General features: G+C 49.5%; 1 protein-coding gene across 2 annotated transcripts in view; it reads left to right on the top strand.

The window, feature by feature from the left end:
- The window catches only part of synpo (synaptopodin), a 93,699-nt gene that overhangs the window by 53,896 nt on the left and 14,083 nt on the right, over positions 1-25,720 (top strand). For both annotated transcript variants that reach the window (XR_013499828.1, XM_078231780.1), the window contains exon 3: positions 23,561-25,439. Coding sequence is in view for 1 of the 2 variants with exons in the window: in XM_078231780.1 (XP_078087906.1) it covers positions 23,561-25,439 (1,879 nt within the window). In the remaining variant the exon portion in view is untranslated. The remainder of the gene's footprint in view (positions 1-23,560; positions 25,440-25,720) is intronic.

Below are 25,720 nucleotides of genomic sequence, written 5' to 3'. Positions count from 1 at the left end.
TCTACAACACTGACCCCACTTTAAAAGGTTTTTACGTTGGCCTTGGAACACTTGGGGGTTTTCTGAGATGTGAAAGGCGCTACACAAATGCAAGTTTTCTTTTCTGTTCTGCCTTCCCTTCCTCTAATAGTGAAAGTAACCAGTCCTCTCGAAAGGATATAAACTTTTTATACGCATCCGAGTTTACAGAGCCCGAGCATTTTTTCCACAGGCGGGAGGCTTTAACTGGGTAGAAAACAAACAGCACAGCTTGAGAAAATGACGTTAGCAGATGGGATATAAAGTGGTGAACATTCCTTTTCTTTTTCTGTCCTCCTTCAGCCAGAAGCAGCGAAAAGGGTTGAGGGGGTTGGATGGTTTTAATGAATGGCAGAGTTAGAATCTAATGGGCTCACTGCCTGTGCTGCACCCCCCCCCCGCCCCCCCGCCCCCCCCACCCACAGCACCCCCCCTACCCCCCCACCACCTGCAGCAATCCCCACGCCCACCCCCACCCCCATCCCCCTCACCCCCACCCGCAGCAACCCCCACCCACAGCAACCCCCAGCCCCACCCCCACCCCCATCCCCCTCATCCACACCCCCACCCGCAGCAACCCCCACCCACAACAACCCCCAGCCCCACCCCCACCCCCATCCCCCTCATCCACACCCCCACCCGCAGCAACCCCCACCCACAGCAACCCCCAGCCCACCCCCACCCCCATCCCCCTCACCCCCACCACCACCCGCAGCACCCCCTCATCCACACCCCCACCCGCAGCAACGCCCACCCACAGCAACCTCCATCCCCATTCCCACCCCCTCACCTGAACCCGCAGCACCCCCACCCCATCCCACCCCAACCAACCCCCACCCCCTCACCCTCACCTGCAGCACCCCCATCCCCCCCACCCCTACCCCAACCCCAGCATCGCCCCCCCCCACCCGCAGCATACCCCAGCACCCTCCATCCACACCCCCACCCCCAGCACCCCCAGCTTAACCCTCCACACCCGGCACCCCCACCCCGTTCCCACTTGTTCCCGACTGAGATTGGACAGCGTGGTGGCACAGTGGTTAGCACTGCTGCCTCACAGCGCCAGGGACCCGGGTTCGATTCTGGCCCCGGGTCACTGTTTGTGTTGAGTCTGCACATTCTCCCCATGTCTGTGTGGGTTTCCTCCGGGTGCTCCGGTTTCCTCCCACAGCCCAAAGATGTGCAAGTTTGGTGCAATGGCCATGCTAAATTGCCCCTTAGTGTCCCAAGATGTGCGGGTTAGGTGGATTAGCCATGCTAAATTACCCCTTAGTGTCAGGGGAATTAGCAGGGTAAATATTTGGGGTAATGGGGATAGGGCCTGGGTGGGATTGTTGTTGGGAGGAAACCGGAGCACCCGGAGGAAACCCACGCAGACACGGGGAGAACGTGCAAACTCCACATACACAGTGACCCAAGGCTAGAATTGAACCTGGGTCGCTGACGCTGTAAGGCTGCAGTGCTGACCACTGTGCCACCGTATCGCCCTTCAACATCAACAACTAACTCCAAAGATTAAACTCTTGATATGACTCTGTGGGGGTTAGGAACATCGCAGCTTTAATGGACTGATATTAAATTGTGCTCTGATTTTGTGATCTTAGGACAGGTTTCACCAGAATTATACCAGGATTAGAAAGGGTTAAATGACGGCGACCGCTGCAATAAACCTAGTCTTGCATTCCCATTAGGGCAGAGATTAATGGGGTGTCTAATTGAAGCGTTTCAGATTATTAAAGTGTAGATCGAAAGAAGCGATTTTCGCTGCTGGGTGAGTGCTGAGCCGGGGGAAGAGCTTTTCAAGTTGAACTGGGCCATTCAGGGTGACATTAAGAAGCGCTTCATCACACAAAAGTGTAAACGTGGGACTCTCGTCCCCAAAGCACGGGGGTCAAGGGGGAAGGTGAGGTGCAAGAGGCTAGAATTAGTAGAATAGCAACATCTAGCGATGGCCTGGTGGTATTAGACTATTAATCTAGAAACTCAGCTAATGTTCTGGGGACCCGGGTTCAAATCCCGCCACGGCAGATGGTGGAATTTGAATTCAATCTGGAATTAAGAATCTACTGATGACCATGAAACCATTGTCGATTGTCGGAAAAGCCCATCAAGTTTATTAATGTCCTTTAGGGAAGGAAATCTGCTGTCCTTACCTGGTCTGGCCTACATGTGACTCCAGAGCCCACAGCAATGTTGTTGTCTCTCAACTGCCCTCCAAGGACAACTAGGGATGGGTAATAAATGCTGGCCCAGCCAGCGACGCCCATGTCCCACGAATGAAAACCTCTGAGGCTCTTTGGGCCGGAGAAAGTTACAGGGGTCAGCTTGGGAGGGATTTGCAAACAAGAAGCAGAATTTTTAAATTGAGGTTACAAAAAAAAAGACTTAGTTCAGAACCAAAGAAAATGAAAGATGAAAACAAAGACAATTCCTCCATAATATTCTCGGAAATGAATTTATAAGAAGACTTTTTTTTCAAAAAAACCACAAAAATATTCCCTTTGTAACATAGCCATGAGTCACCTACAGCAACGGAAAGTTTCTAAGAAATCTCCTTCAAGGTTTAAAGAGCGAGGAGAGAGATTGCCCAATCATGGTTTGTATTCCCCGGAGTCTCGAAGATGAAGGAGTGATCTAATTGATGTTTAGGATGATTAAAGGACACGATAGGGTAAAGGGAGAGAAAGTATTTCCTCTGGTGCAGAGCCTCAGGATCAGAAAATGAGACGCAGGCTGTCCGGGGGGGGCGGGGGGGGGGGGGTGGTGGGGATGATTTCAGGAAGTTCTTCTTCACACGAAGGGAGTGGATATCTGGAACTCCAACCCCACTCCCAAAACAGCTGCGGAGGCCAAGAGTCCATTAAAATTCCAAATTTCTTAGTGTTGGATATTTTTTGGGAGGGTTGTTGTGAGATAAGAAGAAAAGAAACAAATTAAACTGGAGATCAGTCACAATCTAATTGAACAGCGACCTGGTTTAAGGGGCTGGATAGTCAAGTCTTTCCCCAGTGCCTCTGTGAAGGAGCAGAGAACAAAGAACAAAGAGCAGTACAGCACAGGAACAGGCCCTTCGGCCCTCCAAGCCTGCGCCGATCATGATGCCTTCCGAAACTAAAACCATATGCACTTACGGAGTCCACATCCTTCCATTCCCATCCTATTCATGTATTCATCTAGTTGCCCCTTAAATACCGCTATTGTACCTGCTCCCACCACCTCCCCGGGCAGCGCATTCCAGACATTCACCACCCTCTGTGTAAAAAACTTGCCTCGCACATCTCCTCTAAACTTATGCCCACGCACCTTAAACCTATGTCCCTTTGTACATGACCTTCTACCCTAGGAAAGAGCATCTGATTATCCACTCTGTCCATGCCACTCGTAATCTTGTAAACCTCTATCATGTCGCCCCTCAACCTTTGTCATTCCAGTGAGAACAAACCAAGTTTATACAACCTCTCCTCATAGCTAATACCATCCAGACCAGGCAACATCCTGGTAAATCTCTTCTGTGAAGATAGATATGTATGGCTATCATAGTTCAGTGAGGCACAAAAAGACTGGACACAAATGTCATGCTGGATTGTTGAAGAGTTCTTTATTTGATTCAATGCATTGCCTGAAAGGGTGATGGAAGCAGATTCGATGAAAATTCCTTTGGAAAAGGAATTGGATAAATAAACTCGATGAAGGAGCTTAGGATCAACAGCAGGGGGAGTGGGAGTAATTGGATATCAACATCGTGGGGGTTACCCTTGACCAAAAACGGAACTGGACTAGCCATATAAATACTGCAGTCACCAGAGCAGGTCAGAGACTGGGAATCCTACAGCAAATAACTCACCTCCTGACTCCCCAAAACTTGTCCATCTACAAGGCACAAGTAGATTCTAAGGGGTTAAGGGGTAATGGAGAGTGCTGGAGTTTGGCTTTCAGATAGATGACCATCCATGATCATGTAGAATGGTGGAGCAGGCTCGAAGGGCCGAACAGCCTACTCCTGCTCCTATCTTCGATGTTTCTAAGCCAGAAGTGTGATGGAATACTCCCCACTTGCCTGGATGGGTGCAGTTCCAACAGCATCCAAGAAACTCAATACCATCCAGGACAAAGCAGCCCATTTGAAAGTTACCCCATCCACAAACATTCACTCCCACCATCAGCGACAGTGGCAGCCGTGTGTCCCAAATACAAGATGCACTGCAGCAACTCACCAAGGTTCCTTTCAAACCCACGACCCCTTCCATCTGGGTGGACAAGGGCAGCAGATACCTGGAGGTTCCCCTCCAAGCCACACACCATCCTGGTTTGGAAATATATCACCGTTCCTTCACTGTCGCTGGGTACAAATCCTGGAACTCCCTCCCGAACAGCACCGAGGGGGTACCTACACTACATGGACTGCAGCGGGTTCAAGAAGGCAGCTCACCACCACCTTCTCAAAGGGCAATTAGTGATGGGCAATAAATGATGGCCCGGCCCCATTGATGCCCTCATCCAAAGAACAAAAGAACAAAGAACAAAGAAAATTACAGCACAGGAACAGGCCCTTCGGCCCTCCAAGCCTGCACCGACCATGCTGCCCGACTTAACTAAAATCCCCTACCCTTCCGGGGACCATATCCCCCTATTCCCATCCTATTCATGTATTTGTCAAGACGCCCCTTAAAAGTTACTATCGTATCTGCTTCCACTACCTCCCCCGGCAATGGGTTCCAGGCACCCACCACCCTCTGTGTAAAATATCTGCCTCGTACATCTCCTTTAAACCTTGCCCCTCCTACCTTTGTAATTGATTCTTCCACCCTGGGAAAAAGCTTCTGACTATCCAGTAAATGAACTTTAAAAAAGGTTTAGCTCTTACCTGTGGTAAACAGGGCAGCCATGATGGTCTGGATGGTCTCCAGCTGCACTGCTTCATTTTACAATTCAATGTTATTAGATTTGAAAACAGGTTTTTCGGGGAATCCACGGGAGAAAACCTGTTTTGTTTATGTTTCCCAGAGAACTCTCATGATTAAGTACCAGTGGAATGAGTAAGCAACTTCCCAAAATGTAGCAGATATTGCCTCGAGCCTGCAGGTTAGGTTATTACTAACAGGCCTGTACTCGTGGGTGGGATTAAGATCTAACCTCTCACTGTCACACATTGCGACATGATTGGGGTAGATCCCATCTCCAAAGCAATGATATGAAGAAAAGGAAGACTCGCATTCATCTAGCACCTTTTGCAATCCTGGGATTCCCCAGAGCCGAACTTTGAAACATGGTCACAGTTGCAATGGAGAAAACATGGCAGACAATTTGTGCACAGCAAGATCCCACAAACAATGAGAGGAACATAGAACTTAGGAACAGGAGTAGGCCATTCGGCCATAGAACCATAGAAATCCCTGGAGAGCAGAAAGAGGCCATTCGGCCCACTGAGTTTGCGCCAACTCTCTGAAAGAGCAACGCACCCAGGCCACCCCCTCGTAACCCTCTGCTTTTACCATGGCCAATCCACCTAACCTACACATCTTGGGACATTAAGGGGCAATTTAGCATGGCCAATGCACCTAACCTGCGCGCTGTGGGAGGAAGCCAGGGCACCTGGAGGAAACCCACGCAGCCAGAGGGAGAATATGCAGACCCCGCGCAGACAGACACCTTTTTAGCTTGATGTGCCATTCAATAAGATCATATTGATGTGGATGTGGCCTTAACTCCATTTTCCTGCCTGTCTCCCATAACCCACGACTCCCTTGTCGATCAAAAATCTAGCTCACTCTGCCTTGAATAAATTCAGGGACCCTCAGCCTCCACTACTCTCTACGGAATAGGATCCCACAGACTAGCGACACTCATTATCCACCTTTCCAATGGGAGACCCCCTTATTCTGAATCCGTGTCCGCTCGTTCTATCCTCCCTCACAAGTGGGAACATCTTTTTCAGGTGACCGGTGAGTTGGGGATAAATATTGGCCAAGATACTGAGGAGAACTCACCTGCTCTCTGTCAGAGGAATAGTGTGGGATCTCCTATGTTCACTTGTGGGATGGGGGGGGGGGTGTGGGGGTGTGGGGAGGAGCCGATGGAGCCTTGGTTTCATGAAAGACGGCACACCGAGAGTGCAGCGTTCCGTCAGTGCCTGCACTGGGTGGGCCCAGGGCCCCTCTGAAGGAGGGACACTTCTCCCCCTGTTGTGCAGTAAGAGCTGTCAGGCTGGGCGTCTGGTGTAGGCCTCGTCCACACCACTGCTTAAAGCACAGAATCAGACCCTTATATGGCCAGTGGATGTGGTGGGCAGGGTGTCCAATGTCTCCCATGTTGCTGGTGGAATTGAGGAGATGGGGCAGAGACATGTGGTGGGCATGGCAACCCTGGCATTTCAGAGTGCCTCACCTCCCCATGGCACTGCTTGATTTGATTTGATTTATTATTGTCACATGTATTAACATACAGTGAAAAGTATTGTTTCTTGCGCGCTGTATAGACAAAACATACCGTTCATAGAAAACAGTAAGTAGTCTCACAACACCAGCTTAAAATCCAACAGGTTTATTTGGTAGCACGAGCTTTCAGAGCGTTGCCCCTTCATAGAGAAGGAAAGGAGAGAATGCAGAATATAGCGTTACAGTCATAGCTGGGGTACAGAGAAAGATCAACTTAATGCAAGGTAGGTCCATTCCAAAATCTGACAACAGCAGGGAAGAAGCTGTTCTTGAGTCGGTTGGTACGTGACCTCAGACTTTTGTATCTTTTTCCCGATGGAAGAAGGTGGAAGAGAGAATGTCCGGGGTGCGTGGGATCCGTAATTATGCTGGCTGCTTTGCCGAGGCAGCGGGAAGGGTAGACAGAGTCAATGGATGGGAGGCTGGTTTGCGTGATGGATTGGGCTACATTCATGACCTTTTGTAATTCCTTGTGGTCTTGGGCAGAGCAGGAGCCCAGACCAAGCTCCAATGTCTATTAGGGACAGTAAAGTCCAGCCCATAGGAATCACTGGAAAAGCTCATCCAGAGTGCCTTCTCCCACCCTGGCAGTCGAATGATGCAACACTAATGATGTTGCTGACTAATTACAGCAATCCATCTCCAGCAGTGAGTCTGAAACAGAGCCAGTCACATGAGGTGAGAAAATCCCCAGTGGCAGAAAGATCCAAATTTGCTCATTCCTCCAAAACCTCATCTTCCCCATTGCGTCACATCTCAAAATGTCCCACATTCCAGAGCCTAGAGTATTATTCCTGGACAGAAATCATTTGCATTTGAGCCAATTAATCCAATCTGCTTCCATTGTTTCCCTATGGGAGCTCATTCCATAGACTGACAACTCACTGGGGTACTTTTTCCACAGATTCCTTTTGAATTCAACCCAACTGAAGCTCAGGCTGTGTCCTCTGGTTCCACTTGTTCTGGGGTGGGTGAAACAGTTTGACATTTTCCAGCCACTTTAGAATCCTCAAACCAGCCAGCGTATCACCACACTATCTCCTCTTCTCCACGAGAACACAGGAATTAAAGTTTATTTATTAGCATCACAATAGGCTTACATTAACGCTGCAATGAAGTTACTGTGAAAATCCTCTAGTCGCCACACTCCGGCGCCTGTTCGGGTACACTGAGAGAGAATATAGCCCGGCCAATTCACCTAACCAGCACGACTTTCAAACTGTGGGAGGAAACCGTAGCACCCGGAGGAAACCCACGCAGACACGGGGAGAACGTGCAAACTCCACACAGACAGTGACCCAAGCTGGGAATCGAACCCGGGTCCCTGCACTGTGAGGCAGCAATGCTAACCACTGTGCCACCATGAACCAGAGTAGGCCATCTGGCCTCTCAAACCTGCTCCGCCAATTTAATAAGATCAATGTTGATCTGATTAGATCAACATGGTTAGGTTGATTGGCCATGCTAAATTGACCCTAGTGTCAGGGGATTAACAGGGTAAATATGTGGGGTTACGGGAATAGGATCTGAGTGGGATTGTGGTCGGTGCAGACTCGATGGGCTGAATGGCCTCCTTCTGCACTGTAGGGATTCTATGATTCTATGATTGTGGCCTTTCCTGTCCATCCCTCCACGTCCCTTGACAAAAATCTATCTAAATCAATATATTCAATGGCCTCGCCTCTACTGTGTCTGGAGAAGTGGATTCCATAGACTAATGATGATCCCCTGAGAGAGAGAAACAAATTCTCCTCATCTCTGCCTTCGATAGGAGACCCATTCTTTTTAAACATTGTCCCCTGGTACTGGTCTCTCCCATACTTCCCTCTCAGCACCCATCCTGTGTTCACCTCAAGCATCGCCTCTCAGGCTTCGAAAACTCCAATGGGTTTAGGCCCAATCCATTCAACTTTTCCTCAGAGGCTAACCCTTTCATTTCAGCAATCCTAGAATCATGCAATCCCTGCAGTGCAGAAAGAGGCCATTCGGCCCATCAAGTCTGCACCGACAACAATCCTACCCAGGTCCTAACCCCGTAACCCCACATATTTACCCTCCTAGTCCCCCTGACACTAGGATTAATTTAGCATGGCCAATCAACCTAACCCGCACATCTTTGGAGTGTGGGAGGAAACCGCAGTACCCGGAGAAAACCCACAAAGTCACATGGAGAACATGCAAACTCCACACAGACAGTTACCCAAGGCCGGAATCAAACCTGTGTCCCAGGCGCTGGGGCAGTAGTGCTACTGCTGTGCCACCAGGCCACGGTGAATCCCTACAGTGCAGAAAGAGGCCACTTGGCCCATCAAGCCTATACCAACAACAATCCTACCCATGCTCTATCCCCAAATTTATCCTGCTAGATCCCTGGGGCAATTCAGTGTGGCCAATCCACCTAACCTACACATCTTTGGACTGTGGGAGGAAACCGGAGTACCCGGAGGAAACCCACGCAGACACGGGGAGAATGTGCAAACTCCACACAGACAGTGACCCGAGGCTGGAATTGAACGTCGGTCCCTGGCGCTGTGAGGCAGCAGTGCTAACCACTGTGCCACCGTGCCACCCAATCAGTGAAAGTGTGCCCAATTTGTATCATCAAACTTGGCTTCATGCTCTCTGACAGGAACATAAGAAGTGAAAGCAGGAGGAGGCTATTCGGCCCTTCAGCCCTGCTTGGCCATTCAATAAGACCACAAATGATCTATTCCACTTCCACTTTCCCACTCTATCCTCAAGTCTCTTTAGGCTCCAACATCTCCTGAGGCACATCGTTAAAGGATAGTCACATAGTTCAAGTACTGAGGACAATCTGATCTTGTAATAAATTGAGGGCAACTCGATGGGACTCAAAGTTACAAAGGATTTATTGCCAATGATAAACAGTTATTAATGATGAATTTACAGACAGAATTCACTACGCGACTGTACATCCTTCCTCCCTGACTTCAACTTGTGGATCCTTCACTACCCGGGATATATGCCCTTGCACCTGATTGGCTCCACTTCCCATCTCAACACTCCATAGGATCCAGCCTGATCCCTTGGCTCTCAGGGAACGCCCCCTTAAAGGGACCACGTTCCCACAGATCTGAACCCGGCAAGGTCACAGTTTCAACAGTGATGGGGAAGAGAAACTGAAGGGAACAATTGAACCTAATAGGGGACATTCCCTAATGCAGGGCATTCTGGGGAAGTCCCACCTCCATAGCATGATCCTTGTTTCTCTTGCTTCCATTGAAAGAAGCAAAGGGAACAGCCATGATTTACCAGAACATCAGCAAATGTACCTGGGTGTGAGTGACACTTAGCCAACACATTAGCGTTCTGGCCTGGAGATACAGGCTGACAAAGCGAGATAGCATGAGAAAGAGTGAACAAGGTAAAGAGACAAAGAGACTGAGAAAAGAAAATAACCACATAGGCACAGGAGAGAGAGAGATAGTGATAGAAAATCAGAGTGAGAAAGAGAGATGCACACAGGTACAGAGAGAGCAGGCAGGTAAGTAAAGACCAAACCACGCAAACACAAGAGATAACTGAAGAGAGGGAGAGACAGACAGAATGACACAGGCAGGTGGGCGGCACGGTGGTGCAGTAGTCAGCACTGCTGCCTCACAGCGCCAGGGACCCAGGTTCGATTCCTGGCTTGGGTCGCTGTCTGTGTGGAGTTTGCACATTCTCCACGTGTCTGCGTGGGTTTCCTCCAGGAGCTCCGGTTTCCTCCCACAGTCCAAAAATGTGCGGATTAGGTGGATTGGCCATGGTAAATGCACAGGGTTACAGAATAGGGCAGGGGGGTTTACCTGGATAATATGTCCTTTTGGCAAGTCAGTGCACACTCAATGGGCCGAATGGTCTCCTTCTACACTGTAGGGATTCTGTGGTTCTAAATATAAGAAGTGTGGTGAACCATAGATGGTTACCACTATGGGTACTTGTACATATGTTACTCTTGTTACTGTTGGGGTTAGGGTTAGGGTGTTCCACCTGTGTTCTGTGGTACACTCTGTTTGGCTCCGCCTTCTTACAGGAGTATAAAGGTCACTGCTACTTCCTAGTAGCCCTCAGTCTGGGATAGTATTGTTAAGCAGTGTGCTCTATTCTTGTTGTGAATAAAAGCCTTTATTCCCGGGTACGTCCTAGCCTCCCGAGTGAATTAATCGCGCATCAAGAAGGCAATGGAATGTTTGCCTTTTTTGCAAGGAGAAATGGAGTATAAAAGTAGGGAAATCTTGCTAGAACTGTACAGGGCTTTGAAGAGACCAGACCTCAAGTACTGTGCTCAGTTCTGGTCACCTGACTTAAAGAGGGTCATATTTGCATTGGATGCAGTTCAGAGAAGAGTCACAAGGCTGGTTCCTGGGATGAAAGGGTTTGCCTTATGAGGGACGGTTCAGCAGGTTGGGCCTATTCTCATTGGAGTTTAGAAGAACGAGAGGTGATCTTATTGAAACGGGTAAGATTCTGAAAGGGGTTTGACAGGGTAAATACTGAGAGGATGTTTTCCCGGTGGGGAAGTGTGCAACGAGGGTCAACTGCTTCAGAAGTAGGACCAGAATTGTTCAGATGTTGGGGGCTCACCCCTGCCCCCATCGGAAGAGTCAGTGGGGAACATATCCCGCCCACTGCCCCTGAGCCAATGTACGTTTGAATGAATTGGCATCAGGCGGATTTCCGGTCCTCACTCGGGAGAAATCTGATTGGCCGGCAACTCTCCAGTCCCTGCAGCAACAGCGCTGCGGTGGCCCAGAGGGGAATTGCAACAGGAGCCCTGTGACCTTGTCCAGGAAGTGTGAATCCCAGGGCAGGGGGGGGGGGGGGGGGGGAGTGGGGGTTAGAAAGGATTCAAACAGGGGGCGGAGGGTGGGGCGAGAGGTTCCGGAAGTGAACGGGCCACAAAGGGTGGTCAGAAGGGTGGTCCTGATGGAGACGCCTCTTCCCTGCCCTTCCTGCCTCGGATCTAACTTCTGGGGTGGGCTGGGGTGAGGGACCTCCCAGTGTGCCGGGGATGAGGATGAATTTTGTCTGTCAGAGTGTCACTATTGTTTGGAATCCTCTTCCCCGGTGAGCTGGGGGAGCGGGGGTTGCTGGTTTATTGAATATGTTCTAGGGCGAGTTTGATCAATTTTTGCCTGACAAGGGAATTAGGAGTTCTGGGGAAGTGGTCAGCAGGCAGGAATGTAGAGTTAAGGCCTCATCAGATCAGGCATGACCTTATTGACCACAGTGGCACAGTGGTTAGCACTGCTGCCTTACAACGCCAGGGACCCGGGTTCAATTCTGGCCTCGGGTCACTGTCTGTGTGGAGTTTGCACATTCCCCCCGTGTCTGCGTGGGTTTCCTCCGGGTGCTCCGGTTTCCTCCCACACTCCAAAGATGTGTGGGTTAGGTTGATTGGCTATGGTAGATTGCCCTAATATATCAGGGGGGATAGTAGGGTAAATACGTGGGGTTAAGGGGATCAGGCCTGGGTGGGATTGTGTTCGGTACAGACTCGATGGGCCCAATGGCCTCCTTCTGCACTGTAAGGATTCTATGATTCTATGAACAGTGGAGCAGATCTAAGGGGCCGAATGGCTTCCTGTCCTATTTCTAATGTTTAATCTGTCAGTCTGGAGCCTCAAGTCTCTGGAATGGCAGCTTGAAGCACAGTAACATTGTGGGATGGAGTGGGTGCTAAGGAGAGAGGGAAAAACGCAGAGAGAGAGAGAGAGGAGGAGAAAAGACTGCCACAGCTGCTAATGTGAGCCACTTGCACTCATGTATCACCCAGTGTGACACCAGTAATAAACAGCCCGATCTCTGCCCACCATCTGCTGAGTGAAGCTGAGAGCTAAGTGGCTGCAGATCTTGGAGTGAATATACTCGACAGCTCATGTGGCTCCACGTCTCGATGACTGGGGACAGGTTGGGAATTGTGGGGATGTGTTCCTGTTAAACGCGGGTCAGCAAAATGTCAACATTTTTGACTTTTAAACAAATGGGTCACATGTCCTATATATAAAGCGAGCAATTAAACGGGAATGGTCTGGCGACACGTGACTCACAGTGAGCCAAGAGCTGACTGATCCCTGGTGTCCGATTTTTTACAGCAGCTCAGTTCGGAACACAGAAGCAGGAGGAGGCCACTCAGCCCGTCGAGCTTGTGCTGTCTTATGAATTCGATCGTGGCTGATCCATACCTGATCTCCGCCCACCCACCTTGGTTGGTTCTGCAACCCTCAATCCCCTTTCACCCAACTACTGCACCACAATCAATCTCAGTTTTGACATTGTCAATTGTCACCCCACACCGTCGCTCTTTTGGGGGAAAGAGTCCCAGACTTTCATTGCCCTTTGTGTGAAGAAGTGCTTCCTGACATCACCCCTCAAAAGTTTAAAGTTCATTTATTAGTGTCACAAGTAAGGCTTACATTAACACTGCAATGAAGTTACTGTGAAAATCCCCTAGTCGCCACACTCCAGCGCCTGTTCGGGTACACTGGGGAAGAATTTAGCACGGCCAATGCACCTAATCAGCATGCCTTTCAGACTGTGGGAGGAAACTGGAGCACCCAGAGGAAACCCGTGCAGACACGGGGAGAACATGCAAACTCCACACAGACAGTGACACAAGATGGGAATTGAACCCGGGTCCATGGCGCTGTGGGACAGCAGTGCTAACCACTGTGCCACCTTGCTGCTCACAACCTGGCTCTTGTTTTTAAGGTTATGCCCTCTTGTTCTGGACTCCGCCCCGCCCCCTTCCCCCCCACAGCCCCAGCAGAGGAAACAGTCTCTCTCTCTCTCTCTCTACTCCAGCAAATTCTTTAATCATTTTAAACATTTCAATTAGATAAACGTAAGAACATAAGGAGTAGGCCACCCAGTCCTTCAAGCCTGTTCCACCAGTCAATAAGATCATGGCTCATCTGTTTGAGGCCTTAATTCCACTTCCCTGTCTGCCAATCACATATCTTGTTAGATGGTCATTGCCTGGCGCTCTGTGACATGAATATTATTTGCCACTTGTCAGCCCGAGCCTGGATTTTGTCCAAATGCTGCATTTGGAAATAAACTGCTTAGTATCTGAGGAGTTGTGAATGGTGCTGAACATTGTGCAATCATTCGCGAACATCTCCATTTCTGACCTTATGATGGAAGGAAGGTCATTGATGAAGCAGCTGAAGATGGTTGGGTCTCGGACACTAACCCTGAGGGACTCCTGCAGCGATGTCCTGGAGCTGAGATGATTGACCTACAACCTCCACAGCCACCTTCCTATGCGACAGGTATGACTCCAACCAGCGAAGAGGTTTCCCCCTGATTCCCATTGACTCCAGTTTTGCTCAGGCTCCTTGATGCCACACTCATCAAATGCTGCCTTGATGTCAAGAACTGTCACTCTCACCTCACCTCTGAGGTTCAGCTCTTTTGTCCATGTTTGAACTAAGACTATATGAGGTCAAGAGCTGAGTGACCCTGGCTGTCACTGAGCAGGTTATTGCTGAGTAAGTGTCACTTGATAGCACTGTTGATGACTCTTTCCATCACTTTACTGATGATCGAGAATAGACTGATGGGGTGATAATTGGCTGGGTTGGATTTGTCCTTGTGTACAGGACATACCTGGGCAATCTTTCACATTGTTGGGTAGATGCCAGTGTTGTAACTGTACTGGAACAGCTTGGCTAGGGATGTGGCAAATTCTGGAGCACAAGTCTTCAGTACTATTGCCGGAATGCTATCAGGACTCATTGCCTTTGCAGTATCCAGTGCTTCCAGCCATTTCTTGATATCACGTGGAGTGATTCGAATTGGTTGAACATTGGCATCTCAGATGCTGGGGACCACTGGAGGAGGCCGAGATGGATCATCCACTCGGCACTCCTGGCTGAAGATTATTGCAAATGCTTATCTTTTGCACTGATATGCTGTGTTCCCCCATCATTGGCTTGGGGATTTGTGGAGCCTCCTCCTCCAGTGACTTGTTTAATTGCCCACCACCATTCTCGACTGGATGTGGCAGGACTGCAGAGCTTAGATCTGATCTGATGGTTGTGGGATCACTTAGCTCTGTCAATTACTTGCTGTTTATGATGCTTGGCATGCAAGTAGTCCTGTTTGATAGCTTCACCAGGCTGATACCTCATTTTTGGGTATGCCTGGTGCTGCTCCCAACATGTCCTCCTGGACTCTCCATTGAACAGAGAACATTACAGAGATATGGAGGAGTGAGGCCGTGCTGGGATTTCCAAACAGAAATTAGAATTTTGAAATCCAGGTAGAATCATAGAATCCCTACAGTGCAGAAGGAGGCCATTCAGCCCATCGAGTCTGCACCGACCACAGTCCTACCCAGGCTCTATCCCCATAACCCCATGTATTTACCCTAGCTAATCCCTCTGACACTAAGGGGCAACTTAGCATGGCCAATCAACCTAACCAGCAAGTCTTTCGGACTGTGGGAGGAAACCGGAGCACCCGGAGGAAACCCATGCAGACATAGGGAGAATGTGCAGACTCCGCACAGGTAGTGACCCAAGCTAGGAATTGAACCCGGGTCCCTGGCGCTGTGAGGCAGCAGTGCTAACCACTGCGCCATCGTGCCACCCTTGACGTGTTGCTAGACTGAGAGCCAATGTAAGTCGACAAGCACGGGAGTGATAGGAGAGCGGGATTTAGTGAGAGTCAGATACAAAGAACCCAAATTTAGAGGGAGACCAGCCAGGAGAGCATTGGATTAATCGAATCTAAAGGTGAGGACGGCCTGAATCGAGGTTTCAGCCACAGATGAGTTGAGGCGGGGGTGAAGTTGGGCGTCTGAAAGGAAGAAAGCGAGGTGGAGAGGTGGAGGGAGGGATTTGCAGAGTTTAGGGCTTAGATAACTGAAGGTGCAGCCAGAATTCGAGGAGTGCAGATATCTCCAAGGCTTGTGGGGCTGGAGGAGATTACAGAGGTAGGGAGGGGCGAGGTCTGGAAGAGATTTGAAAACAAAGACGAGAATTTTAAAATCAAGACTGTAGGGGAGTCTAAAACTAGAGGGCATAGGTTTAAGGTGAGAGGGGAGAGATACAAAAGTGTCCAGAGGGGCAATTTTTTCACACAGAGGGTGGTGAGTGTCTGGAACAAGTTGCCAGAGGTAGTAGTAGAGGCGGGTGCAATTTTGTCTTTTAAAAAGCATTTAGATAGTTACATGAGTAAGATGGGTATAGAGGGATATGGGCCAAATGCGGGCAATTGGGACTAGCTTAAGGGTTTAAAAAAAAGGACAGCATGGACAAGTTGGGCTGAAGGGCCTGTTTCCATGATGTAAACCTCTGTGACTCTAAGACATTGCTTGACGGAGTCGGGTGGGGTGGGAGGTGGGGTGGGGGGGGGGGGGGGGGGGGGGCGGGGGGCAGGGGGGGGGCGGAGGGAGTGGGGGGTGGCGGTGTAGGTCAGTGAGCACAGGGTGACAGGTAAATGGGACTTGGTGCGAGTTAAGGCACATGAAGAACTGCCCAATAAATCCCACATTCCAGCTGTTCCCACGTCACACTGCAAATTAGTTCCCTTTTTAAAAGAATATCCAATCGCCTTTTAAAAGTCTCTATCTGCTTCCTGCAGAAATCCCTTTCCAGATCTTGACAACTCCTTGTGTGAGAGAATTTCACTTCCCTCCACTAACTGAGATTGGCTAACTTTGCACAGTAAATCCTGTGAGGTAGTTTGTCCCTTTCGCCCCCGTTACGCCCGGGGATACATTGGTCGCCTGTCGTGGGTGCTCCTGGCCTGAACAACCCGCAGGGTCGTGAGAAGACAGCTTCTTCCCTTCCGCCATCAGACTTTTGAATGGACCTATCTCGCATTAAGTTGATCTTTCTCTACACCCTAACTGTGACTGTAACACTACATTCTGCACCTCTCCATTCCTTCTCTATGAACAGTATGCTTTCTCTGTATAGCGCGCAAGAAACAATACTTTTCACTGTATACTAATACATGTGACAATAATAAATCAAATCAAATTAAATCTATGGCAAATTGGCAATTGCGTGACCTTGCAACTGAAAAGATGGACCACAAGAATTTGACAGATATTGGTTCAAGGATGTCATTCCGAAGGCAAGAACATGCATTAACACAGGGCTTTTCTGGAGAAGTCCCACAGTGCTTAACAGCCAAGGAAGTACTTTCTGGTGTGCAGTCACTGTTGCAATGTAGAGAAACGTAGCAGGTAATGAGTGCACAGGAAGATCCCATAAGCAGCAATGAGTTACATTGCTGGCTGTGCCTTCGCTGGCAAGGTTGCAGGTTCTGAAATACCACCTCACCCCCCCCTCCTCCCCCCCACCCCAGAATTCCTATCTCCCTCCTTTTATCTTTGACTCCATAGAATCCCTACAGCGCAGTATCCAGTGCCTCCAGCCATTCAGCCCATCGAGTCAGCACCAACCACAATCCCACTCAGGCCCTATCCCTGTTACCCATGTATTTACCCTGCTAATCCCCCTGACACTAGGGGCAATTTAACATGGCCAATCCACCTAACCCGCACATCTTTGGACTGTGGGAGGAAACCGGAGCATCCGGAGGAAACCCACGCAGACACGGGGAGAACGTGCAAACTCTACACAGACAGTGACCCAAGACCAGGAATCGATCCCAGGTCGCTGGCGCTGTGAGGCAGCAGCGCTAACCACTGTGCCACTGTGCTGTCCAAGCTGTATGCAGCCCGGTGGTCTGAAAGAATTGCTGTGAAAACACCTAGGGACATTTTTTTTTAAACCCAGATAAAGGCGCTATGTAAATGCAAGTCAGTGTTGTTAGGGGAACTCTACACCAGTTAGACATGAGGGGCGGGTGCAGGAAGCACTTTACAAAGCCTATAGGGGCAGATTAACGAGAAGAGAGAGAAAACAAATCTAACTAGAAAGCCTCCTGGTCGTTGTTGCTTTCAGAAGGTGAGTGAAATCACAGAGGGCGTTATGACCCAGCGGGGTGATGATGTATGCTCTGCGAGCAGCAAGCCTGGGCTGTGTGCACAGAATGAGCTGCTATTTAATCCGCTCTGGCGACTTCAGTGCGCTGTTGCAGAAAGTTAAAGTTAGTTTGACAGACACATGCATTTGCTGTTCGACACCCGATAGCGGCACTGGCAGGGGAAAAGGGCGTTGCAATCCTTACAGTTAAATTGCAATAAAGCAGACGGCAACTTTACAGTCTGGTCTCAGCTATTGAGAAAACGGTAAGATCAAATATTCAAAGCCTGGGAGAGTGAATGATTAATCTTATACTTAATCCCCAAAAATATCAAAGATTGTTGTCTTGTTTTTAAATGGAAAAAGCAGTGAATAGTGCGGATTTATTTAAAAGTTAACATTTAGAATCAAAAAAAAATTTTCCCCCAAAGAGAATACAGAAACTTTTTTTTTGAAGTTAGAAGGAAGTTTGGAGCTAATACAAATTGAATTGAAATCTGAGCTGTAAATTTTCTGTGAATATTTGGGGGAAATGTAGATGTATTTTATATGTTTAAGAACATCAGATAGGAAGATAGATTGATTGCAATAGGCGTGCTGTACTTAGTGATAGAGTTTATGGATCCCCAGCCGAGGGGAGTTGGTCAATTTTAATTTTAAAATCGGACTATTCAGGTTCTGGAGATCAGGAATTGGGGAATGTCTGCAGGGAGAGATCCAAGTGGAGATTGATTCTGTTTCTCCTCGGGACAGTGTGAAGTTTTGCTCTGGTTCTGAATGTTGTACTTTGGGTCTGACAGGTTCAGAAGGGTTTCTTATCCAGCTCGCTGTTCCTGTTCAGTTCAATGTGAAGGAACACACTAACTAACTCGGTGCTACCTGCCCAGGCTGGGTTTCGCATGGTGTGGCGCCACCTCCTGTTAACACAGTTTGGACTCTAGGTGCAGGGGAGAGCCCTGCCTTTGTCTAGCGCCTTTCGCGTTCTCAGGGCGCCCTGAATTACTTTTACGGCCAATGGATGTTCATCTTTATTTTCCTTTGGAAGTCTGGTCACTACTTATTCACAGACCCCTGAAGGCGGCAGACAAGGTGATTTGATTTGACTTATTGTCACGAGGGGCTTCGTTCACAACTCTTGTAGTTTCTTGCGCATGAAGTTGATCTTTCTCGACACCCTAGCTGTGACTGTAACACTACATTCTGCACTCTCTACTTTCCTTCTCTATGAACGGTATGCTTTGTCTGTATAGCGCGCAAGAAACAATACTTTTCACTGCATCCCAATACATGTGACAATAATAAATCAAATCAAACATGTTTTAGTATACAGTGTTTCTTGTGTGCTATACAGACTACGCGTACCATTCATAGAGAAGGAAAGGAGAGGGTGCAGAATATTGTATTGCAGTTACAAATGGGAGAAAGATCAGCTTAAAGATGGTAGGTCCATTCAAAAGTCTGATGGCAGCAGGGAATAAGCTGTTCTTGAGTCAGTTGGTACGTGATCTCAGACTTTTGTATCGCTTCTCGGCCTTTTGGCTAAGATCAAGTGTAGCATGGATCAGATGCTGCACTTGGTTGAGGTCATTGGGTCACATTTAAGCTTCATATGTTCCATATGAAGCAATTTTTTAAAGCGGTACCTCGGCCTTTTGGCTAAGATGCAAATGAGATCAAGCCTTGGAGGAGGAAACCTCCCCCTCCTCCAATCAGCTTGGCTCATGTAGATCAGGCCCAGGACAGGGTAATTTGGTCGCTTGCCCTGTCTTGCCAGCCTGGATCGGAAATGTCTCAACTTGTTGAGACTCTGAATTGGACTTGATTTGATTGAATTGGAAAAGTATTTTTAAAAAATCTGTTTCCCGATGGAAGAAGGTGGAAGAGAGAATGGTCGGGGTGGGTGGGGTCCTTAATTATAGTGGCTGCTTTTCCGAGGCAGCGGGAAGTATAGACGGAGTCAATGGATGGGAGGCTGGTTTGAGTGATGGACTGGGCTATGTTCACAACCCTTTGTTTCTTGCGGTTTTGGTCAGATCAGGAGCCATACCAAACTGTGAAACGTCAGGAAAGAATGCTTTCTATGGCGCATCTGTAAAAGTTGATGAGAGTGGTAGCTGACATGCCAAATTTCCTTAGCCCTCTGAGAAAGTAGAGGCGTTGATGGGCTTTCTTAACTATAGCATCACTGTGGAGGGACCAGGACAGGTTGTTGGTGATCTGAACACCTAGAAACTTGAAACTCTCGACCATTTCCACTCATCCCCGTTGATGTAGACAGGGGCATGTCCTCCACTACACTTCCTGAAGTGAACAGGATAGATAAGAAGGCATATGGGCCACTTGCTTTTATCAGTCATAGTGTAGAGTATAAGAGCAAGGAGGTAATGTCGGAGCTATACAAAGAATTGGTTAGGCCACAGCTGGAGGACTGTGAGCAGTTCTGGTCACCTCACTATAGGAAGGATGTGATTGCACTGGAGGGGGTACAAAGGAGATTCACCAGGATGTTGCCTGGGACGGAGCATTTGAGCTATAAGGAGAGACTGGATAGATTTGGATTGTTTTCTTTAGAGCAGAGAAGGCTGAGGGGGGACATGATTGAGGGATGTATAAGATTATGAGGGGTATGGACAGGGTGAGTAGGGAGCAGCTGTTCCTCTTGGTTGAGGGGTCAATCACGAGGGAGCAGAGTGTGAGGGGCAGGAGATTCAGAGGGGATTTGAGAAAAAACTTTTTCACTCAGAGGGTGGTGGGAATCTGGAATGCGCTGCCTGGGAAGGTAGTGGAGGCTGGAAATCTGACAACCTTTAAAAAATATTTGGATGAGCACTTTGAAATATCATAACATTTAAGGATATGGGACAAGTGCAGGAAAATGAGATTAGCGCGACTTTAGTGGCAGTTATTGTCAGTGCAGGCTTGATGGGCCAAAGGGCCTTTTCTGACTCTTGGGATGTGGGAAAGGCAGCACAGCAAGATCCCACTGTATAAAACATTGGTTGGGCCACTGCTAGAGTATTGTATGCAGTTCTGGAATCCACATTAAAGGGGTGATGTGATAGCACTGGAAAGGGTGCAGAGGAGATTTACCCGGATGTTGCCTGGGCTGGAGAGATTTACATACGAAGGGAGATTGGATATCATAGAAACCCTGCTGTACAGAAAGAGGCCATTCGGCCCATCGAGTCTGCACCGACCACAATCCCACCCAGACCCTACCCCCATATCCCTATATATTTTATCCACTAATCCCTCTAACCTATGCATCTCAGGACACTGAGGGGCAATTTTAGCATGGCCAGTCAACCTAACCCGCACATCTCTGGAAGGAAACCGGAGCACCCAGAAGAAACCCACGCAGACACGAGGAGAATGTGCAAACTCCACACAGACAGTGACCCAAGCCGGGAATCGAACCCAGGTCCCTGGAGCTGTGAAGCAGCAGTGCTAACCACTGTGCTACCGTGCCCCCAGGATAGACTGTGGTTGTTTTCCTTGGAGCAGTGGAGACTGAGGGGGGACATAACTGAGATGGAGTAAATTACAAGGGGCACAGATAAACTGGAAGAAACGTATCCTGTTGGTGGCGGGATCAGGGGGTATAGATTTAAGGCAAGGGGCAGGAGGTTTAGGGGGGATGTGAGGAAAAGCTTTTTCACCCAAAGGGTGGTAGGAGTCTGGAACTCACTGTCTGAAAGGGTGGTGGAGGCAGAAACCTTCATAACATTTAAGAAGTATTTAGATGTGCATGTGATGCCAAGACACACACGGCTATGGGCTAAGAGCTAGAAAATGGGATTAGAATAGTTGGGTGCAGATGCGATGGGCCGAAAGGCCTTTTCCTGTGTTGTAGTCCTCTATGCCTCAATGACACACACAGCACTGCCGTAGTAACCAGAGAGTCTGTGTTGCTGAATACTGGTCGAGGGGTAAGTATTGGCCCCAGTGCCCGGGAAGACTCCCCGGATCCCCTCCCAAATAATGGCTGTGGGATCTTTAGCTTCCACTTGAGAGGGGCAAGTGGAACCTCAGTTTACAGGCTTATCCATAAGACGGCACCTCTGGCAGTGCGGCACCCCCTCAGTGCTGGACTCAGGGTGTCTCTCTGGACTTTGTGCTCAAGTCTCTGGAGCAGAGCTTAAGATTCACAACTCGACGTAGAGGTAAAGAATATAACTGACTGAGGTACGGCTGAGCACTTCTTACAGTGAATGCAACACCCCTCATCATCACTCTGAAACCATTCATTGCCCATCCCTTTGGACAGCACGGTGGCCCGGTGGTTAGCACTGCTGCCTCACAGCACCAGCGACCCGGATTCAATTCCCAGCTTGGGTCACTGTCTGTGTGGAGTCTGCACGTTCTCCCTGTGTCTGCATGGGTTTCCTCCGGGTGCTCCAGTTTCCTCCCACAGTCCAAAAAAGATGCTGGTTCGGTGCATTGCGTGGCTAAATTCTCCCTCAGTGCACCCAAACAGGCGCTGGAGCGTGGCGAGTAGGAGAATTTCACAGTAGCTTCATTGCAGTGTTAATGTAAACCTGCTTGTGACAATAATAAATAAACTTTAAGCTAAATTTTTTAAAACTCCACCTCTCCATCTTCCCACCCCTTCACCTCTCTCTCTCTCTGGAATTTGTTCAGTAAAGTTCACTATTTTGTTCAGACTGTTGGTTAGCTCTCCTCGTCACCTTTTGTCTTTTGGTGTCAGGTTTTTTTTGATAATCACTGAAGCACCCAAGGACAGTTTAACAACATTATTGTGTCATTGAATCAAAAGAGGCCATTTGGCCAACTTTGTCTGTTCTGTCCCTTTGGAAAAGCAGTGCTGTTTAATCCCACGTCCGCTCCTCTCGCCCACCCCCATGTACATTTCTCATTCCCCAGTGACCCCCTTTTAAAATAATTCATGAAGACAGCCCCCTCCGCCTTTTCAGATTGGGATTTCTGGATATCTCTTTATGAAAAACATCATCTCCTCATCTCAAATCACTTGTCAATAATGTTCCTAATCTGTGACCTCTGGGTATTGGGCCACTCACCTGGAGGGAATTGTCTTTTCTTCATCAGAACGTCTCATCTTTAAAACCTCTGTTGTAGGTAGGGGAGACAGCGGCATTGTGGTAATGTCACTGGTCTAGTAATCCAGAGGCCCAGACTGATTCTCTGGGGAATAGGGGTTCAAATCCCACTATTGCAACTGGTGGAATAGAAAGCTCATGGTGGCACAGTGGTTAGCACTGCTGCCTCTCAGCGCCAGGGACCCGGGTTCAATTCCCGGTTTGGGTCACTGTCTGTGTGGAGTTTGCACGTTCTCCCCGTGTCTGCGTGGGATTCCTCAGGTGCTCTGATTTCCTTCCACAGTCCAAAGATGTGTAGGTTGGCTGGATTAGCCGTGCTAAATGCAGGGGATTGCAGGGGTATGGCATGTGGGTGGGCTTGGGTAAGATGCTCTTTCAGAGGGTCAGTGCAGACTCAATGGGCCAAATGTCCCTTTCTGCTTTGTCGGGATTCTGTGGTTCTAATGGTGACCGTCAAACTATCATCAAAACCTGTCTGCTTCACTGATGTCCTTTAGGGAAAGAAATCTGTCGTCCTTACCTGGTCTGGCCTACATCTGATTCCAGAGCCACAGCAAAGTGGTTGACTGTCAGCTGCCCTCTGGAATGACTGAATAAGCCACCACTCGGGGGCAATTAGGGATGGTCAAGAGGTGCTGGCCTTGCCCACATCCCATCAAATAGTAAAAGAAAATGAGACTTAACCTTAAACGCTGCCCGAAAGGGTGATGGAACCAATTTCACGGGAATTGGAATTTTTAGCACAGAAAGAATCCATTCAGGTCAGCATACTCTTTATCGAGTTAGTCTCACTCTCTTTCCACATGAAATTATTTTCCCTGAAAAGCATTGGTTTGATTCCCATTTGATAAGTTATCATTTAATCTGCTTCCATCGACCAGGTCATAACAAGTCCGCACATTTAAAAATTGTCTGAGAACTGACCAGTCAAGTGTTAAACCACTGAAGGTGAGGGGTATTATGCCACAGATATAGAACAAAACATTGAGTGAAATGGGTTTCTGCATCGACGGGGCTCTGGGGATTTGTGCTGTACTATTCTGTAATATCCTAGGTAACAATCTTTACCCTCACTCTGCAGGTATCTCTCGTAGCCTGAGTCTGAGCGAGCAAGAAGCAAAAGACGCAAGGATCCAGAGCCAGAGGATCGCTGCCCAGTTGACCACGCCGCCAAGCACCAACTCCAAGGGGGTCCTGCTCTTCAACAAGCGCAAGAAGAGAGTTAATGAGTTCACCTTAACGAGCTACGGCCAGCAGCAGCAGTCCTCGGGATTGGGGGTCAGTGGACCTGTTGATGGAGAGGGCCGGGCGGATCGTCTAGACAGGACGCCAGGCTCGGCAGACTCTTCGTCTGAGGAAACCAGCACCCCGTCCTTCAAGCAGAGGGTCAAGGGGGGCAACATGGAGGCGACATTAACCGTTGGAAACCACGAGTACGCGGGGGCCCTCGAAGAAGAGGCAGTGGGCTGTGGGTCTGAGGATGAGAGGGAGGAGCAACGCAGCGAAGGGGGGGCAGGGGAGACGGAGGCCGCAGAAGAACATGTTGCTGTGCAAAGCACGATGAACGCAACAGGGAACCATTTGCTCGAAACCAGTAATGTGGTAAAACAAGCCAGAACAACAATGGAAGTCCGTTTGAAGTCTTCCCATTCTGTAGGTGACACAGACAACAAGGTCTACATGGATCTACCAAGGGAGGTCAATCATCAAACTGATGGAGATAAAACTATAGAGAGCCAGGTGGCGTATGTACCTGAGGAAAAACCAGCGTTGGTGGCAAACAGAACCCCCAGACCCTTTCTCTCCGAGGGTGCCTCTCCAAAACCCTACAAGCCACCAGTTGGACCTCCCGAGGGCACTGCTAACTCTCCGGTTTACTCGCCCCCTCCCCCCGTATCCCGAATGACCTCCCCGCCACCCTGTGCCACCTCCAATCTATCGGCTGTTGGGCAAGGGGCCAGGCCACCAGTGATGTGGGCCAACAAGACGGGTATCTTGGAGGAATCAAGGATGCGCAGAGCTGGGAGGAAGCCCATGTTCACCTTCTACGAGAAACCGAAAGTGGCACCCAACCCCGAGCTCCTGTCACTGGTGCAAGGGATAGACGTCAAGAAGAAGAATGGCCAGGGGGAGGCGCTCACTGAGGAGGACTACCTTGGTCTGGGGGCTGAGGCTGCCACCTTTACCCAGCAGAAGACTGCACCCCCTGTTGCCCCCAAGCCCACAGTTTCCAGCCAAGCTGACCCCCCCATTCCAGAGTGGGCATCTTGCTTGAAGCCACCAGAACTGAGAGCGCCCCGCAGGTCAGGTGCCACACAGGCGCTGGCAGAGGTTAAAGGGAAAGGGGCAGAGCTGTTTGCCCGTCGGCAGTCGCGAATGGAGAGGTACACCATTGAGTCGTCACCAGCCAAAGAGAACCAGCCCCAGCCCCGGCCCCCCTCCCCTACCATGTCCCTGCCGCCATCTTGGAAGTGCCATGACGAACGGCGTAGCCCACCATCATTCAACCACAAGAGTCTTCACCTTGGCTCCAGATCGCCGCCTTCTGCCTTTGCCCAAGTCGACAAGGCAAACAGTAACCACCGGCCACCAGGAGACGCGGCAAAGCACCAGCCTCACCAGCTGATCTCCTCACTCTTCATCATCTCCCCGGAAAAGAGCCCGCTGACCTCCCTGCCCCGGGGAGCGCCCTCGCCGCCCCGCCCCATCTTCCCCGGCACCAGTCCCTACGTCAGGCAAACCTCGGCGGCTCCTTTCTGCCCTCCCACAGCTGCCAAACCGCCGCCCTCCTCCGGGCTTAACGGATTCGCCAACCACAGCCCTGGCCTCGACCTCGGAGCTTCGAGCTTCCAGCCAACCCCGGCCTCTCCCAGCAGCTCACCAGCACCCAGATCCCGGGACGTGCCACAGGCTCCGAGACCGTCATTCTCCACACGGAAAGCAGGACTCGAAGCTCAGGTGTGGAAGCCTTTTGGTCTGTTTTTCTGAAGGGAAATGGTGCAGCCAGAAATCTGGAAAAACACGCACATCTCTTAGAAAAGGCTGAGTCCCACTGTCAAGTGTAAATGTCAGTCCAGGATTGATGGGCTGAATGGCGTATTCCTGTGCTATGAGAGCCAGCGTTACTTATTATTTTCCCAGTTTTTTTTCCCTTTTTATTTAACACGACTAATGCACCTTCATTTTACCCCAGGCCCCAGGAGGATTTTCCCACCGCTCCCCCGCTACAACTAATATCCTA

Source organism: Mustelus asterias, chromosome 16 (genome assembly GCF_964213995.1).
Source record: "Mustelus asterias chromosome 16, sMusAst1.hap1.1, whole genome shotgun sequence".
Classification (NCBI taxonomy): domain Eukaryota; kingdom Metazoa; phylum Chordata; class Chondrichthyes; order Carcharhiniformes; family Triakidae; genus Mustelus; species Mustelus asterias.
Note: the sequence above shows the minus strand (reverse complement) of the source record. Positions and strands in the feature narration are given on the sequence as shown.